Source organism: Chlorocebus sabaeus, chromosome 14 (assembly GCF_047675955.1).
Source record: "Chlorocebus sabaeus isolate Y175 chromosome 14, mChlSab1.0.hap1, whole genome shotgun sequence".
Taxonomy (NCBI): domain Eukaryota; kingdom Metazoa; phylum Chordata; class Mammalia; order Primates; family Cercopithecidae; genus Chlorocebus; species Chlorocebus sabaeus.
Window position 1 is genome coordinate 70,553,728 of NC_132917.1, and position 17,034 is coordinate 70,570,761.

Below are 17,034 nucleotides of genomic sequence, written 5' to 3' on the forward strand. Positions count from 1 at the left end.
TTTCAACAAGGAGTGGGCAGTGATGCTGGACTGTACTCACCAGGCTGGACGCTGTGACTTCACTGCAAGAAACTCCCTTAGGGCTGATCAGGAAGTGGTCCTGCTCCTTGCTGACTCTCAACTGGAGGAAAGACACACGTTCTCAGGAGGCAAGGAGGGAGAGGGGACATTTCCAAGGATACTGTGCTTGAATCCCCTCTTCCCCTGAATCCACTGCACCCAAGTCTTCCTCTAATGAACCCTTATCTCTCCCCACAGCCATGAGAGATAAAAAGGACTCAGCCTTTATTTGGAGCAGGGGAAAGGGAGCTACAAAAGGAAACTCACTATGATCAAGGATAACTCTAGTATACGATCCAGGAGTTCCTTCCCATCCAAAGAAGTGCCCGCTGGGCAGGCTGCCTTATCAATGACCACAGTGGTTAAAAACCTCGGCAGGGCTCAGTGCATTTTGGCCAAAGGTCACCAGCAGTACCATGGCCATGCCAAGGGTCAGGAGTTCTCCCTTTGAGTTTTGTGGGACCACACGCGGTGCCCCACCCAACTCTAGGGTGTTCTGCTCACCGTGACATAGGTGTCGCTCAGCTGGGCCCAGCCATAGAGGTCCAGGAGTCGGTAGACACTGCTGATCTTGCACCGCATGAGCCGCTCCCCTTTGGCCAGGTTCAGGGAGTCAGCCGTGTGGAGGTCATTAATGGGGGTCATCATGGAGACATCTGCAGGAACAGTGCAGTTCTCTCAGGGCCAGGGCCCATCTGCCCTCCCCTTCCTTGCTCCAGTGTTCTCCAAATTCTCACTGGCACTAAAACTGCACAGGAGACTTCCCCAGGCAGGGAATTAAACATTCTTTGACCCTTACCTGGGGAAGGAGTCCACAAAATTGACATTTGTGCCCAATAAAGTCTGCTCATTCAGATAAGCTTTTGCTCAAAAATCATGGCAAGTCTCAAGACCACAGAATGAAGGGTTCTGGAAATGCCGCACAGGTTCTGGGAATGCCAAGCTTACCATAAACTCTGAAGATGGGCACTGAATCAAAGCAAGAGTAAATCTGAGTGGAAACAGGGGTATATTTCATCAGTTATTATTAATGAAGAAGTTACTAGTCATTAAACCAGCTATTACATTGTTTTTAACGACACCATGTAATAACATTTTCTGTGATTTAGAAACAGGGAAAATAGAAAGCCAGATCAGGGATGGGTGCGGTGGCTCCCAGCATTTTGGGAGGTCAAGGCCGGCGGATCACAAGGTCAAGAGATCGAGACCATCCTGGCCAACACAGTCGAACCCTGTCTCTACTAAAAATACAAAAATTAGCTAGGCGTGGTGGCACATGCCTGTAATCCCAGCTACTCAGGAGGCTGAGGCAGGAGAATCGCTTGAACCTGGGAGGTGGAGGTTGCAGTGCACCACTGCACACCAGCCTGGGGACAGAGTAAGACTCCACCTCAAAAAAAAAAAAAAAAAAAAAAAAAAGAAAGCCAGATCAGCCTGGAAGTAACTTCTTCAAGTTTTTCTAAAAAGTCATAAACTTCTGGAAGTGGGTGCAGCTGTGGCTGGCTGAAAGGCTGGCTCAGGCAGGATACCCAGGCTCCTCTCTGGGCATGCAGTCCCTTAGCTATATGGTGGTTCTTTCTGGGAATTTGGGGGGATGTGGAAGGGATTTGGAAATGGGCCTAGAGGGTTTGATAGTCTTGTCCTCAGGGCATGCAAGGGTCTAGGAGATGACATCCAGTCTATCCTGTTAACTATGATGACCACTGCCTACATGCCTCAGGAAGGGAGCAGAGGGCATCTGAACTCCAGTGCCTGAATCAGCATCTAGGAACCAATAAGAGAATCAATAGGAAAGGTTCTGACTTAAAATGGTTTCTGGCTGGGAGCCTCCTGATGCTGCCTCTCCCAGCTCCCACCAAAGATTTTAATGGATCAGGATGCTCTTTGGAAGCTTTTACCACCTCTATGAACCTATGTCCTGCATCGAGTGTGCTATTAGTGGAAGTGATGACGTGGTCTACAAGAGTGAGGGCGGACTGGGTGCTGGGCCAACATCCAGCGAGCAGAGCAGGCCTTGAATCATCCATGTCAGGAAACACACACAAGGGCCTGTGCCAACCAGAGGTGATACACCTCCAGGGCAGGTGCCCTGCAAACACAGATAGCGGAGACAGCAGTGGTCCAAAAGCCTAGTTAACTGCCAAGGACAACAACAAACTTCCAAAGTTAAGGATTTCTAATTCAAATTGACCAGTCTGGGATTGCCTCCTCCCTCTGTGGGTTCCCTAGACAAGAAATTACCTCTCTGCTTCATGCCTAGCAGTAAGGAGGGCATGTCAAAAGCACAGGGCTCCAGGCAAAGGCGGGCAGGTGGGGCTGATGTTGGGAGGTCTATACAGTCTATACCACAGTTCTTTGAATACTTCTCCCACAAATAACCATGGGGCCCCAGCGATGGCCAGGGGGCCAGAATAGGTCTGAAAACACTCACCCTATCACATCCTCTGTGTCTGTATCAAAGAGAGTATCCCTCCCCAACCCCTTGGAGGTTCAACTAAGAGGATTACCTCACCTACAGCTACAAGAGGCAGAAGAAGAAGAGAACAGGAGGGCTCAAAAGGAGCTCCCGATCCCCTGCTCTGAGTGTCAAGAGAAGGGGGATGAAGAGAGGTTGATTAATGAGTACAAAAACACAGACAGACTGAAGAAATTCTGGAATTTGAAAGTACAATAGGGCAACTATAGTTAACAAGAATTCATAATGCATTTCAAAACAGCTAGAAGAAAAGATGTGGAATGTTCCCAATAAAGAAATAAGTGTTTGAGGTGATGGTTATTCCAATCACCCTGATTTGATCATTACATTATATTTATATATAAAAAGTCACATGTACCCCATAAATATGTACAACTATTATGTATCCATTTTTAAAATAAAATAATATTACAACAAGTTTTTAAAAGCTTATTCTAATTGGCCTCACAAAAGTTAGGATGGCTAAATGTCACGTTTATAAATCAGATCTAACTGAGCCATTAAGTCAAAATAACTAAGAAAACACAGAAAAAGATGAAAACTCACCACGGTCCCTGAAAGCTAAGACTTAAGGGCACACTGATGTGCAAAACTCCAATTTCTAAGGCAAATGGAGCTAGACAGATAACAACCTATCTGGGCTTGAACTTGTGATACTTGAAACTTCCCCTCTCCACATCCCGGACTCAGATATCCCGGATGTGTACTAAGCAGATTTCCAGGCATCCATCTGTCTTCCTGACAGATGCTGACTGGTGAGGCAATGGGAATGCTGGTCAGCCTTATTCCTTTCTCAGGAGGAAGAGCATAAGGACAGACATGGAAAGGATGGTAGAGAATATGACAGATTTGGGAGACAAAAACCAAAGAGCAAGGCTATAGATAAGCAGTATGAATATAGTAGAAGAAACATTTTCTAAACTGAAAAAAAAAAAAAAGACCTGTGCATGCGAGTACTCACTGATTATGGGAAAAGTTCATATAAAGAAAAAAACCTACAATTATATGCTTCCTGGTAACATTTCTGAAATATAGGGATAAGGGGAAAATATCCATAAGCATCTAGAAAAAGAAATATTTGGCTACCTAAAAAGGAAACAAAAAAAATTGGCTATCTGATTTCTCTGTTATAGCCACAGAATGTCAGATGGCAATGCTATAGGAAGTTTACCAAAAATAAATACAGGCCAGGCACAGTGGCTCACAATTGTAATCCCAGCACTCTGGGAAGCTAATGCAGAAAAACTGCCTGAGCCTAGGAGTTTGAGACCAGCCTGGGCAACATAGTGAGACCTCGTCTCTATAAAAAATTTAAAAATTGCCCCGGCATGGTGGCACATGCCTGTAGTCCCAGCTACTTGGGAGGCTGAGTTAGGAAGATCATTGAGCCCAGGAGGTTGAGGCTGCAGTGAGCTGTGTTTGCACCATTACTGTCCAGCCTAGAAGACAGAGCAAGACCCTGTCTCAAAAACAAAACAAAACAAAACAAAAAAACCCACTAAAATAAAGTGGCCCAAAAGAGGTAAAAATAAAAGGAAGTTCAAAAGTACACCAGGCAAACATAAACAAAAACTAAGCAGAGGTCATCACATTATTATCAAAATAGAAGTTGGGCAAAACAATATTCTCTTACACAAAGAAGCTATTTTGTAGGTCATTTTATATGAATTAAACGTACAATCAATAGTGAAGCTGTAACTATCAGTCATGCTTATGCCGTGAATATTTCAAGATAGAGAAAGCAAAAACTATCATAAATACCAAGAGAAATGAAGAGAAATCAAATATAATGGGAGAAAATTTTTGACAAAATCAAATTAAAACAAAAATATAGATTAAATACCATGCTATAGAGATGGTGTATACCCATTATCATTCTTAAATGATATTATTAGGCCACAAAGAATATCTCAATAAATCTCCAACACAGAAATTAAATAGGCTACATTTGCTAAACATAATGCAATAAAATCCAATGCTATTAGCAAACCTGTAAAAGACTAAGCATTCGACAATTTGGAAATGAAAAAACACTCCCAGATAGCTCTTAGAAGAAAAATAAAGTCCAAACAGCAACTGCAAGCTATTTAGAAATTAACAATAAAAGAAACACTATGTGTCACATTCCTGAGATAAGGCCAAACACATACTCATAGAAAAAAATGTATAGCCTTAAATATCTTTATTATTGAATTAATTTTTTAAAAAATCAATTTTATGCTACTCTAGAAAATACATAAACAACAAAATAAACAGAATTATGGAAAAGAATTAATGAATATAGAAACAAAAGTAATGAATCAAGAAGCAGAAAGAATAACAGGACCAATAAGTAAATCCAAGAATTGGCTTATATGAGAAGATCGATGAATAAACAAATACCTAGATTGGTCAATAAAGAGAAAGTAAAAATTTACGTAGCACCAGGAATGAGAATGGGATGTTATCTCATCTACTTTAGCAGGAAATTTAAATGATAAAAATAATATTGTAAATGACTCTAATAATTTTGAAAAGCTCCATGAAATGTATTATTTTACACAAAATATATGACCAAAATCTAACCAAGAAGCAGCAAAATAAATTTTTAAACTCCAGATGAAACTGAGGACAAAAACATCAAAAATCCCTAAAAATACTCCAGATCTAGATGACTTTCTAAGTGAATAATAAATCTCAAGGAACAGAGATTTCCTATCTTATTTAAACTATATCAGGGTAAAAAAGAGAGTGAAATCACCTTGATTCATGTTATGAAATTACAGCCGTAATGTCAATACCAGGTAAAGACTGCCCAAAAAGTGAACTGCTAACCAATCTCATATGTGAATATGAATGCAAAAATCTTTAATAAAATTCTGGAAAATCAAATCCAGAAGGGTATTTTTAAAAGAATGCATCAAGACCAGGAATGATTTACTTCAGTAATGAAAAAGGAGTTCAATATTCAGAAATCTGTTACTATACTCATCACCTCAATAGTTCAAGGAAAAAAAAAACAATAAATGGCCAAAATGTATTTTATGACATTCAACATCCATTCCTGAGAAAAACTCGTAGTGAACTAGAATAAAAAAATACTTCCTCAACATGACAAAAAATAATTATCTCAAACTCTTGTGGTGAAACAACTTTCATTAAAGTCAGAAATAAGACAAGGATAACTATAATCTATTATTAAACATTGTTCTGAAAGTTCTAACAGATTCAAAGAGAAAACTGGAAAAATAAACCAATGGGTAAATGTTAAAATGAAGGAAACAAAATGATTATGATTTGCAGATTATGTGATTTTTGTATATACAACACCCAAAAGAATTAACTGAGATGATATTAAAATTTAAATAAGAGTTCAATAAGGGGCTAGTGTATACACACACACGCATACACACACTTTTATGTATATATATATCTCTCTCTAACAATTTATCTTAAATGAGAACTATAACCAGAAAGAAAATAGAATGGATAAAGATTCATTTAAAATAACAAAGTTATTTAAAAATTCCAGAATAAACTTCATAGCAAATTAGTAAGCACTACATGAAACTAATTACTAAACTTTTCTGATGAATATGAAAGAAGACTTAAATAAAGAAAAGATATATCTCATTTCTGAAAAGATTTACAATTCACTCATGTAAATATTTTTAAGTACCTACTATGTGCCAGATACATTCTAAATCAAAGGATATAGCAGTGAACCAAACATACAAATTTCCCCTGCAGAGCTTACATTCTAATATAAAATTATAAATTTATAAATTCTTCACCAAATCAACTTATTCATTTAATGTAATCCCAATCAAAACCCCAAAAGGAATTTTTAAGGTCAATGGGGGGACTTGACAAAATAATTCTAAAGTTTGTTTGATTTTTGTTTTTGCTTATTTGAGATGGAATCTTGCTCTGTCGCTCAGGCTGGAGTGCAGTGGTGCGATCTCGGCTCACTGCACCCTCCACCTCTGGGGTTCAAACAATTCTCCCGCCTCAGTCTCCCAAGCAGTTGGGATTACAGGCTTGTACCACCATGCCTGGCTAATTTTTGTATTTTTAGTAAAGCCAGGGTTTCACCATGTTGGCCGGGCTGGTCTCAAACTCCTGACCTCAGGTGATCCACCTGCTTTGGCCTCCCAAAATGTTGGAATTACAGGCATGAACCATTGTGCCTGGCCTAAAGTTATTGTAAAGAATAAACTTGTACAAACAGTTGAGAAAAATTGACAAATGCATAATTAAGTGTATTTGTTCCATCGGATGATAAAACATGGGAAAGGTATTTCTAAGCATGCAATCAAATGCAGAACACACAAAGGAAAATTACAATGGTTTCCACTACACAGAAACTAAAGAATTCTATAAGACAAAAAAAAAAAAAAAAAAAAAAAAATGCCATGAACAAAACTAAAAGACAAAGGAGAAACTGGAAAAAAAAAAAAAGCAATATATTTGACTATAATAGAGAAATAGCTTTACTTTATAAAAATGTAAAAATCTCCAAGAAAATAACACACTAACAGGAAAACAGGCAAAGGATGTAAAAAGGCAATTTACTATAAAAAGAAAGTCAGGGCCGGGCACAGTGGCTCACGTCTGTAATGCTAACACTTTGGGAGGCCAAGGTGGGCGGATCACTTGAACCCAGAAGTTCCAAACCAGCCTGGGCAACATGGTGAAACCCTGTCTCCACAAAAAGTACAAAAATTAGCTGGGCGTGTGGTGCATGCCCATGGTCCCAGCTACTTGGTGGGCTGAAGTGGGAGGATCGCTTGAGCCTGGAAGGTTGCAGTGGGCTGAGATTGCACCATTGCACTCTAGCCTGGGCAACAGAATGAGATTCTGTGAGAAAGAAAGGGAAAAAAAGAAAAGGAAAGAAAAGGAAAAGGAAAGGAAGAAGAAAAGAAGAGGGAAAGGAAAGGAAGAAGAAAAGGAAAGAGAGAAAGAGAAAGGAAGGAAGGAAGGAGGGCGGGAGGGAGGGAGGGAGGGAGGGAAGGAAGGAAGGAAGGAAGGAAGGAAGGAAGGAAGGAAGGAAGGAAGGAAGGAAGGAAGGAAGGAAGGAAAGAAGGAAGGAAAGAAAGAAAATCATGTCCAATATGTATGTGAAAATACATAATATATCCAACCTCATCAGTAGTCAAATAAATGCACATTAAAACACAAATAAGGTATTATTTGTCACCTACTGAATCGGAAGGATGAAACAAACGGTAATATACACTATGGACCAGGGTAGAGGAAATGGGCACTCTACCGAATTGCTGTTGGGAACGTAAATTGGATCCATTTGGAGAAAGGATGTAATCTGCCATTATGCATTAAAATCTTTAAAACATGCATGCATGTACTTCAATTCAGCAATTCTACTAGTAATTTATCTTAAGAAAATTATCAAGGATATAATCTCAGGTTTATTTACAAGGATGTTTATTGCATTGTTGTTCCTAATAGAAAAAGTTGGAGATAACCTAAAAGTCCAACAATGGGAAATTGATTAAATAGCATGTATCCACCAAAAATTATATTATAGAACCATATTTTATGTAATTACATTTGTGTTTGCATAGTCTACATATGTTAAGAAAAAAAGGACTGGAAGGATATATGTTTACCAAAATATTAAGAATAGTAATTTGAGGGCTTTAAGAACACAGTAGAATGATTTCTGTTTCCCTTTCTTGGTTATTTTCACAGTTTTCAGCCATAATCCTGCAATAATCTTATTGAGGGGGAGTATTTTTTTATGCTTGTTTTTTAAACGTTGTGGGCAGACCATAACAGCCCAGGAGGGTGGCTTCCTGCATAGCCCTGGCTGGCTCCTCTCAGCCCTCATCTGTGGAGTCAGGTGGGCCTGTCTAGTGGGGCATGGAAACACACGCTTCAGTGGTCTCCTCCCATCCGCTGAAGTCACCTCCACCTTCTCATTCCTGACATCAGGGGTAATTCTTCTGTGGATGTTTAATTTGCATCAACATCAGAAGCAGAGCCAGGTACCTCTCTGGCTGCTGCTGAGCTCCCCAAGGCCTGATAATACAATAGGCTGCTTGCTCCACTGCCTGGCAACCAGATGCTTCTTGCTGCTCCTCCCTCTCTTCCCCACCCCACCCTCCCCTCCACCTCTGCTCCTGGCAGCTCCCCAGACACCACATACTCATGGAAGATGTTGGGAAGACTGCGTGGGAGGTGCTGGCCATGAAGTCCGCGATCTGCCGCAGGGCCCAGATGTTGGAGGAGTTGTTCCCCTTCTTCATCTGCTCCTGGATGAGGCCTTCCAGCTCCTCCCTGAAAGACTAAAGTAGGCCCCGAGGTGCTGGTCTCCCCATAGCCTCTCACACAGTTGCCGAACAATGAGCTCTTCCAAGTGCCCACCCCTTGCCCCTGGGTCAGCTAGGTCAGGGCCATGCTCAGGATCCCTGGCCACAAGGGACACGGAGCAGTTCCACTAGGACCTCAGGAATTGCTGTATGGGAAGCAACAAAGAAATGCTGGGAATGGATCTTGTGTTCCCTTGCCCTCTGGGCAGTAATCCAGATTCCAGATCCTTACTGTGTCTAAATGAGGGTCAAGACCCCTCCCCACCATCAGACATGGTAGGACTTCACTTTAGTAATGAAGGACATTTTTTTAGGCAGAACTGAATGGAGAGAGCCACCATCCCTCTCCATTAGCGATGCCTGTGATTCTTTCGGGCCTCAGTTTCCTCATGCGCTTAATGAAAGGGTAGGAGGCAGAACAGGAGGATTTGATGACCTCTGAGGTCGCTTCCACTCCTGCTGTCCAACTCCAAGCCTGGCTTTTCAGACCATGGGGCCATAAGCAAGGAATCCCGCCCACCAGGTGACAGGAGAAAACACTCAAGAGGAAATGGGGGGCCACTCAGCTGTGTTGGCCAACCTATAAAAGGAGAGAAGGAAGCAGACCCTCCTCCAATCCCTATTTCCTGCCTGAGCCCTGAAATCTGGACTGGTGCTAACTCTGCCGCCTCTCCTAACCCCCTTGTCACCCCTCCTAGGCACACTCTGGGGTTTTCCCAGGGGCTCCTCACCCCAGTGCTTTCAGCATCTGCCATATTCCTCCAGGCTCCCCAACACAATATCGCCCAGACCTGGGTCCATTCCCTGGAGCTGCTCTGTGAAGCCTGAGTAGGCACCATGGCTCCCAGCCAGGGCCTCACACAGCCCCTGCACAGGCCCTGGCTCTCTGGAGCCCAGAAGGCCAAGGCAGACCGGCTCCCACCTCCTGAGCCCATCCTGGCAAGCAACTGGAGACACCAACTCTGTCCCTGGGCTTCCCGATCCTCAGGATCATGGGCTGATTCCTGAGGACCCCCAAGCTCTACACAGTCAGATCCCTCTTGCCTCCTCCACACTGATCTCCCTCTGTCTTCAGTGGTCCACAGGGCCCATGCTTCCCCCTTCTCAAAGGCACTACCTGCCTCAAGGAGGAGCTCTGTGTCCAGGCCAGGCAGGAATCAACCGGCCCCAAGTAAGGAGGGAGGTGAGTGATCCCAACTTGCCTTCCCTTCCCACACCGCATCCCATAGCCCTGCTGAGTCCTCCACTCTCCCCACCTCCTGGGGCTTCCAGGCCCTCCTCAGCCCCATCCCATTCATGTCAAAGCTTCATTTGTCCCGACAGAAAGTTCTTACTTTGTGGTGTTCAGTAAAGGGAGCCCCAACCCCTCCTTCTGGTACCCTGCTGGTCTCCAATTTACATGGATTTGTCCGTTCACTGTCATAGCTTTCAGTGAGGAGGGAAGACTGGGAACTGAGGCTTCGAAGGGGCACAGGAAACTGAGGGGGACTTCTGTCTCCGTCCCATCTCCGCCCACCCCCCAACCCCCCCACTCCCCCAACCCCCCACTCCCCCGCACACAGCCAAACTGCTGCATACAAGCCAGTTTCTGTCATCCACCAGCTACAAGGAAAAGTCAAGGCCCCTGGTGACCAGATCCGTCTTGCTCAGTGGGCTTACATTTCTACCGACCCTGAGCAAGGGGAAGAGGAGTTACTCATCTTTCGCCTGGGTATACGCCCTGAAGAGCCAGCGCCCCCTGCGCCCTCTCTGGTCTGGGTCAGCCCCACTCACAGGACTCTGCAGGATCATGGTGACGCGCTTCTTCTGCTCCATTAGGTTGAAGTCCTGCCGCAGGTCTGCTGCCTGGTTGCGAAGACGCATGTACTCGGGGTCATCCTCTGAGAAGCGGTCAAAGTAAGGCTGCCCCTGAGGGGGCGGCGGCGAGGCAGCCTCAGGGACCGTCTCTTCGCTCATTTTCCCCGGTGGGTTTGCAATCCCCTCCTGGAACCCTACAGAGAAACGGAGAGGGTATGCAGTTGGTTGGTGCTCCCCATCGGGGTACCCGCTTCCCGGAGAACAGGACTGGGTTCGGTTGGATTCTCAGTGGGGGGCGGCTATTCCCAGGATAGTAGAGGCAGAGCCTGGGGAGGAGGGCAGGACGCCGGCAGCGGCCCCATATATCCATCTACAGGAGCGCTGCTGTGCCATGAGACTAAGTAAAAACATGGGTTCAGGTATCCACTCCCTTCCCCAACTAGCCAGCGCTTAAATGGTCCCACTTGGCTTGGAGTAGAGAGTTCCCCGAATGCAAACATAACCTGCAGACCTTGTTGAGCATTTCTGTGATGCGCACCTATGTAGTGGTAAGCTACCTACTGGAAATTAGTACTTCATCTAAAATGGAAACCCTCTAAGAAGGCCCCTCAAAAACTATGGTGGATATAGCTACTGCATACTGGGCTTAATACCTAGGTGATGGGTTGACAGGCGCAGCAAACCACCGTGGCACACATTTACCTATGTATCAAACCTGCACATCCTGCACACGTACCCCAGAACTAAAAAGAAAAAAAAGTTATAGTGGGAAATTCACAAAAGAACATTAGTATTAAACAGGGCCTACTGAGACTACTACTACAAGAGCATGGGAACTACTAAAATGTGGGAAGCACTTCGCCCAGTGCTTTTCTTTACAACTTAAACTTCGCTCTCCCCTGGAAAGAAATTTATTGGTGAATCTGTTTCTGTGAAACTTGTCTTAATGCAGAATCAGATTCTCATTTCAAGTTTAAAAAGAGGTATGCAACTTTATTAATGGAAAATTATTTTCTCTTCAATCCCACTCAACTCATGTTGAGAAACAACAACTAAGGTTTGCAGGGTGCTGTGCTGCCCAGCTGCCAGATCCCCACATGCTGTGTGTAAACCTACTCCCTGGAGCACAGACCATGACAGCCTCTGGAGAGTCAAGCTGCGGGAAAGCCGTGGATTTTTTCTAATCAAGCATGCTTTTTAAAATGTGTGAATGATGAATGAAGAAATGTTTTCTGTTGCTATCTTGGAGCCCTTCTGAAGTGTAAGCCTGCAGTTCCGGGCTTCACTTCCCGGCTGTGGGAGTTTGGTCAAGCCCATCTCCCTTCCTGTGTCAGCACTGCAAGGACTTTAAGTCAGTGCTCTGCCCCTTCAACACACAGGGTGGCCTTACAGAGCGTTGGCCTTCTCCCTGCTGGCCGATTCTCTTCTCAGCAGAAGGCAGCATGTACTTTGGCTGAACAATAATTAGCTTTTTAACATACATGTGGAGATACAAATAAAAGAGCATTACAAGGGACCAGGACACCTGGGTTCTCATCCATAACCTGCCACTCCCTTGCTTTACCTCCACGGGCTCCCATTCCATGAGGAGATGGCGTGCTCTCTTGTTCTTTGGGAGAAGGCTCCTGGCCTCCCGGGTCCTGATCTGCCCTTTGCCTGTGGCTGGCCGGTCCTGACTCCCTCCAGCCTTGCTCCAGCAGTCCTATTGGCCCCAGCCTACCCTTGATTCTGGTCAGAAACTCATTACAAAGGAGACTTTGCTGATATCCAGTAAAGCATATTCTTGTTGTCCCTGAGCTGCCTGTAACCTCTTCTTCCACATTCTATCAGAACTCCACCCTCTACCCTTGCAATCTCTCTGGGTGGGGTGAGGGGAGAATGATGCCATAGATAAGCTTGGAGGACAGTGGGAGGCCATTCCATCAGCCCAGAATACACAGATGGTTTCTTGTTGTTCTTGTTTGCATTCTTCCTTTAGGGAAAAGGCAAACAGTTCATTCAAGGGAAGGCACATGGACAGAGTTCCTCAAGGATCAGCTGATGGCCTGAGCCCTCAACCTAGAGCAGTGGTTCTCAACCTAGGGTGCATAATAGCATCACCTTGGGAACTTTAAAAACTATTGATACCAGATATTCTAATATAATTAGTCTGAGGTATGACCTGGACATCAGGATTTTCAGAAGCTCCCTAATCCCTAATGAGCAGCCAGGGTTGAAATAGCTATAGTTTAGATGTTACTGGTTGCAACATGTAATGGAAGGTGTCCATTCCAGATGTTGGCCATTTATAGCCAGTTGGACATATGATGGCACAAAACCTCACATGTCTGACTGCCACACCACAGGCCACTTCCCATAGCTGTCTTGGCCCCTCCTCTCATTCAAACCACCACCTCCCATCATACATTTGGCCTGGAACATGTTACATTAAGTTTGGCCTAAAGCTGCCTCCTTACATATTTTAAGTGTAGCCTAAGGGCTTTTCCACGTATAATAAACTGATGTGTAATAGACTGTAACCTACTCTTGTGACAAGTAGCTGAGTCTCAGCCAACCACAGCAGCTGAGTTTCCACCCATCACAGGTAGCCAACTATTCAAACACTGTTCCAATAAAGCAAACACAGAGCCGTAACCAATCCAGCCGTGTCTGTATCTCACTTCCATTTTCTGTAGGTCACTTTCCTTTTTCTGTCCATAAATGTATCCAATCATGTGGCAGTCTCAGAGTCACTCAGAAACCATTCTGGTTCTGAGGGCTCCCCAGTTCCTGAATCATGCTTTGCTCAAACTCTGTTAAGTTTAATTTGCCTAAAATTTTTCTTTTAACAGGCAGTGGGAGTGCTCCAAATGCCACCATGGCCCGCTTCTGCAAAGCTGCCAAACCAGGACCTATGATCTTAATCATTCCACTAGTTAGTCATCTTCTTATGAAAGCCCTTACCTGATCTCCCCCAACCAGCACCACACTTACCAGCAGTGTTGACAAAATATTTGGTAATAGGAGATGGAGATGAAGGGTTGGAGGTAGGGGAAGGGGTCTGCTGGGAGTGGCAGCCAAACAAAAAAAAAAGATTCTGTAAAGAAAGATTTTGGAACAGATTTGGCAGGCTGCTAGAATAGCTGTCATACTTAGCAACATTTAAATCCAGACCCTTTCCTTTCATCTGAATGGAAAAAGAGTGATTGAGTCAGGGATGTTGCTGGTGGACTGAGCTCTAGACTAGAAGTCCAAGGACCCACAGTCTTGCCCCTGTGTGTCACTCAGTAGCTGCATGGGCTTGGGCAAGTCATTGCCTCTCTCTGGGTCTCACTTTGCCCAGCTCTAAATGACAAAATGAACCGAATAACCTCTGGGGTCCCTTCCAGCTCTGACACTATGATTTATCTGAGTTGGAGACAGACACATTCATGTAATAAAGGCAGAAGGATGGAGGATCTGGGTTTCCTGGAGCAAGAGACCTTCCTGCTTTCCCCCAGAGCCTCTCCCACAAGTCAGATGCCAAAAGAGAAACATCTGCAAAGAACACAATTGGCTTTGTGGATTCCAGTCAATCCCATGTGCATGGGGTTAGTTAAGAATATTTCACCTCTATCATGCTCACACCCAACCTCATCCCTGGACCTTGAAGATAAGAAGGGATGACAAAGTCAAACATAATGGGACTGCATCGGAGCCACACAGACATGTGGCCCCCACCCAGATTCTTCTGGGCAGGCAGCACTGCAGAACAAAACTCTTCCAGAGACATCACCTCATCGAACCCCATTCCTTCTCTGTTTAGTGACTCATCATAGTAAATTAATTCTCTCTGGCACTTTCAAAGCCCTGAACCTTTGATGTTATTTTTAAAACAGCAACAAGCAACTCCCCTTCCCCAGCGAGTACACTGGATGTGAGCATAGGCATGTGAGCCCCCTGTGCTCCCTAGGACTCCAGGCTCCAAGCCAACTGAACTCTCAGCTTCTCTGGGACTGGGATCATTTTGGCCAGCACAGCCTTGTACTGAGCCTTCCTGGCATAAACCCTTTTTCATCCAGGCAGGAAAAAGGTTGACCATCTCCCCTTCCCCATGGAGTGGTTCCATTTCCCAGAAACTGGTCTGTGAAGGCTGTGAAGTAGCTCTGCCCTCTCTGAAGTGCAAACAACCAAGAAGCTCCGGGCCTGATGGACAGGAGCTCACACCACTATGCCCCAGGGCCTGCCTTCCCTTCTTAGAGCCCAGCCCCAGAGGGTTGCTCCAGAGGTACTCCGATGGGGGTGGTGTAGGACATGGAAGCCCTGACTCCATCACCATCACAACAGGGGCCTGGGCCAACCCTTTGGCTTTGTGAATCAGAGGCATCCTCTTGTGCTCCTTCCTTCTGTCTCCAAAAAGTTATGTGTAGAATGGCTTAGCAATTAAAAGCACAGACTCTGGAACAAGACCATCTGGGTTCAAATCTCAGCTGTGCCACTTATTATCTGTGTAATCTTGACCTAGTTACTTAACTGCTCTGTGCCTCTGTTTCCCCACATATAAAATGGGACTGTAGTAAATTAACTACCTTGAAAGGTACTTGTGAGGATTAGTGAAGTTAATGTATGTAGAGTATTTAAAACAGGGCTTGATACATATAGCAAGTGCTATTAACTATTTACTCTTATTATGTGTGATTTCAGGGCTTAAGTCATCTTAGCATTAGGAATTCAAGTAATGAGAGGCTTGTGATTCAATTACAAACAGGTGCACACTAAATAACTGTAATTATGTGTTTTAGTCTAAAAAACTAATTCAATCTTAAGCTATATTGACAAAAAGAAGAACATCCAGAAAAAGACTGAGAATGTCCAGTTTCCCAACCAGATAGTGGGAAAAGGTCAACCTCGGTATCACAAAAAAGAAGCTAAGCAGGATGCTGGAGACCAGAGACCAGGGTGTGATGAGCCAGGTGTGATATAAGAAAGACTATATCTGGTCTTTGTCCCTGGTTCCCGGCATAGAGTTTCAAAAACCTTTGGAATTCCTAAAATGCCCAAAAGACAGTAGGAATGTCTTTCATTATTCATCACGAGCGTCTTTCAACTGAACCTGAGTTTATACTAATAAGGTGACGTATAATAGGCCCTTAGTTTCAAGGAAGTGTCTAGCCACCTCAGAAAATCCAAGCACATGATTAGAAGCCTGTAGCATCAGCTCCACCCCCACTGCCCCCCTACCCCACCACTTCCAAAGCAGGGAGAGGGGCTAGAGATTGAGTCCAGACAAGTGGCAAATGATTTAACCACTCATGCCTCTGTAACAAATGCCCCTTGATTTTTAAAAAAACTCTGGACTCCAAGGTGTTGGGGAACTTCCTGGTTGGTGAACACATTGATGTGCTGGGCAAGTGGTGTGCCTGGATTCCACAGGAGAGAGCACAGAAGCTCTGTGTGCCTCACCTTACACCCTGACCTATGGATGCATCTCTTCCATGTGGGTGTTCCAGACTTGGACCCTTTGAAATATGATTGCAAGTACCATGCTTTCGGTGAGTTCTGTGACTCATTCTAATGAATTATTGAACCTGAAGAGGGGTCATGGGAACTCCTAAGTTTATAGCCAAGTCAGTTGGAAGTGTGGGTGACCTGGGGACCCCACTTGTGGCTGGTGCCTGAGGTGGGGATGGTCATATTCGTGACCTTGTCCTTTACCTTGTAGTAGTTAGCTTGTGTGCCCTTCAACTCGGGGTAGTGCATGTCAGAATTGAATTGAGTTGTAGGACAGCCAGCTGATGACAGGGAATTGGTGACATAACATTACCAAGCAACTTTTTATTCATGATGTATTTTCGCCCCCAGGACCAATCTATGAGGTCGATATTATTGTTCCAGTTTTACTTAAACAAAATAAAGATAGGCCGGGCGCAGTGGCTCATGTCTGTAATCCCAGCATTTTGGGAGGCCGAGGCAGGTGGATCATCTGAGGTCAGGAGTGTGAGACCAGCCTGGCCAACGTGGTGAAACCCCATCTCTATTAAAAATACAAAAATTAGCTGGGCATGGTCGCGTTCATCTGTAGTCCTAGCTACTCGGGAGGCTGAGGCAGGAGAACCTGGGAGGCAGAGGTTGCAATGAGCTGAGATCACACCACTGCACTCGAGCCTAGGTGAAAGAGGGAGACCCTGTCTCAAAAAAAAAAAAAAAAAGATAAAGATAAAGCAACTGAATCACAAAGAGATGAACAAACTTGCTCAAGGTTACACAGGTAACAGTGGAGTCAGGATTTCAACCAGGTTTGTCTCTAGCCCCACATCCTGCACTTCTCCACTCCATCATTCTGCCCCAGAACATCTGCTGGGCTGCCATGTGGAAGAAGGATTAGGCTGGTTCTCTAGAACCTCAGAGGCCAGAACTAGGAAACCAGGTGGT

General features: G+C 44.5%; 1 protein-coding gene across 2 annotated transcripts in view; it reads right to left on the reverse strand.

Moving 5' to 3' along the window:
• The window catches only part of ADD2 (adducin 2), a 111,943-nt gene that overhangs the window by 40,416 nt on the left and 54,493 nt on the right, over positions 1-17,034 (reverse strand). For both annotated transcript variants that reach the window (XM_007970312.3, XM_007970313.3), the window contains exons 3-6: positions 10,621-10,838; positions 8,685-8,823; positions 565-716; positions 41-121 (exon numbers count right to left, since the gene is read on the reverse strand). In XM_007970312.3, coding sequence (XP_007968503.3) covers positions 41-121; positions 565-716; positions 8,685-8,823; positions 10,621-10,803 — 555 coding nt within the window. In that variant the 5' untranslated portion in view covers positions 10,804-10,838. The remainder of the gene's footprint in view (positions 1-40; positions 122-564; positions 717-8,684; positions 8,824-10,620; positions 10,839-17,034) is intronic.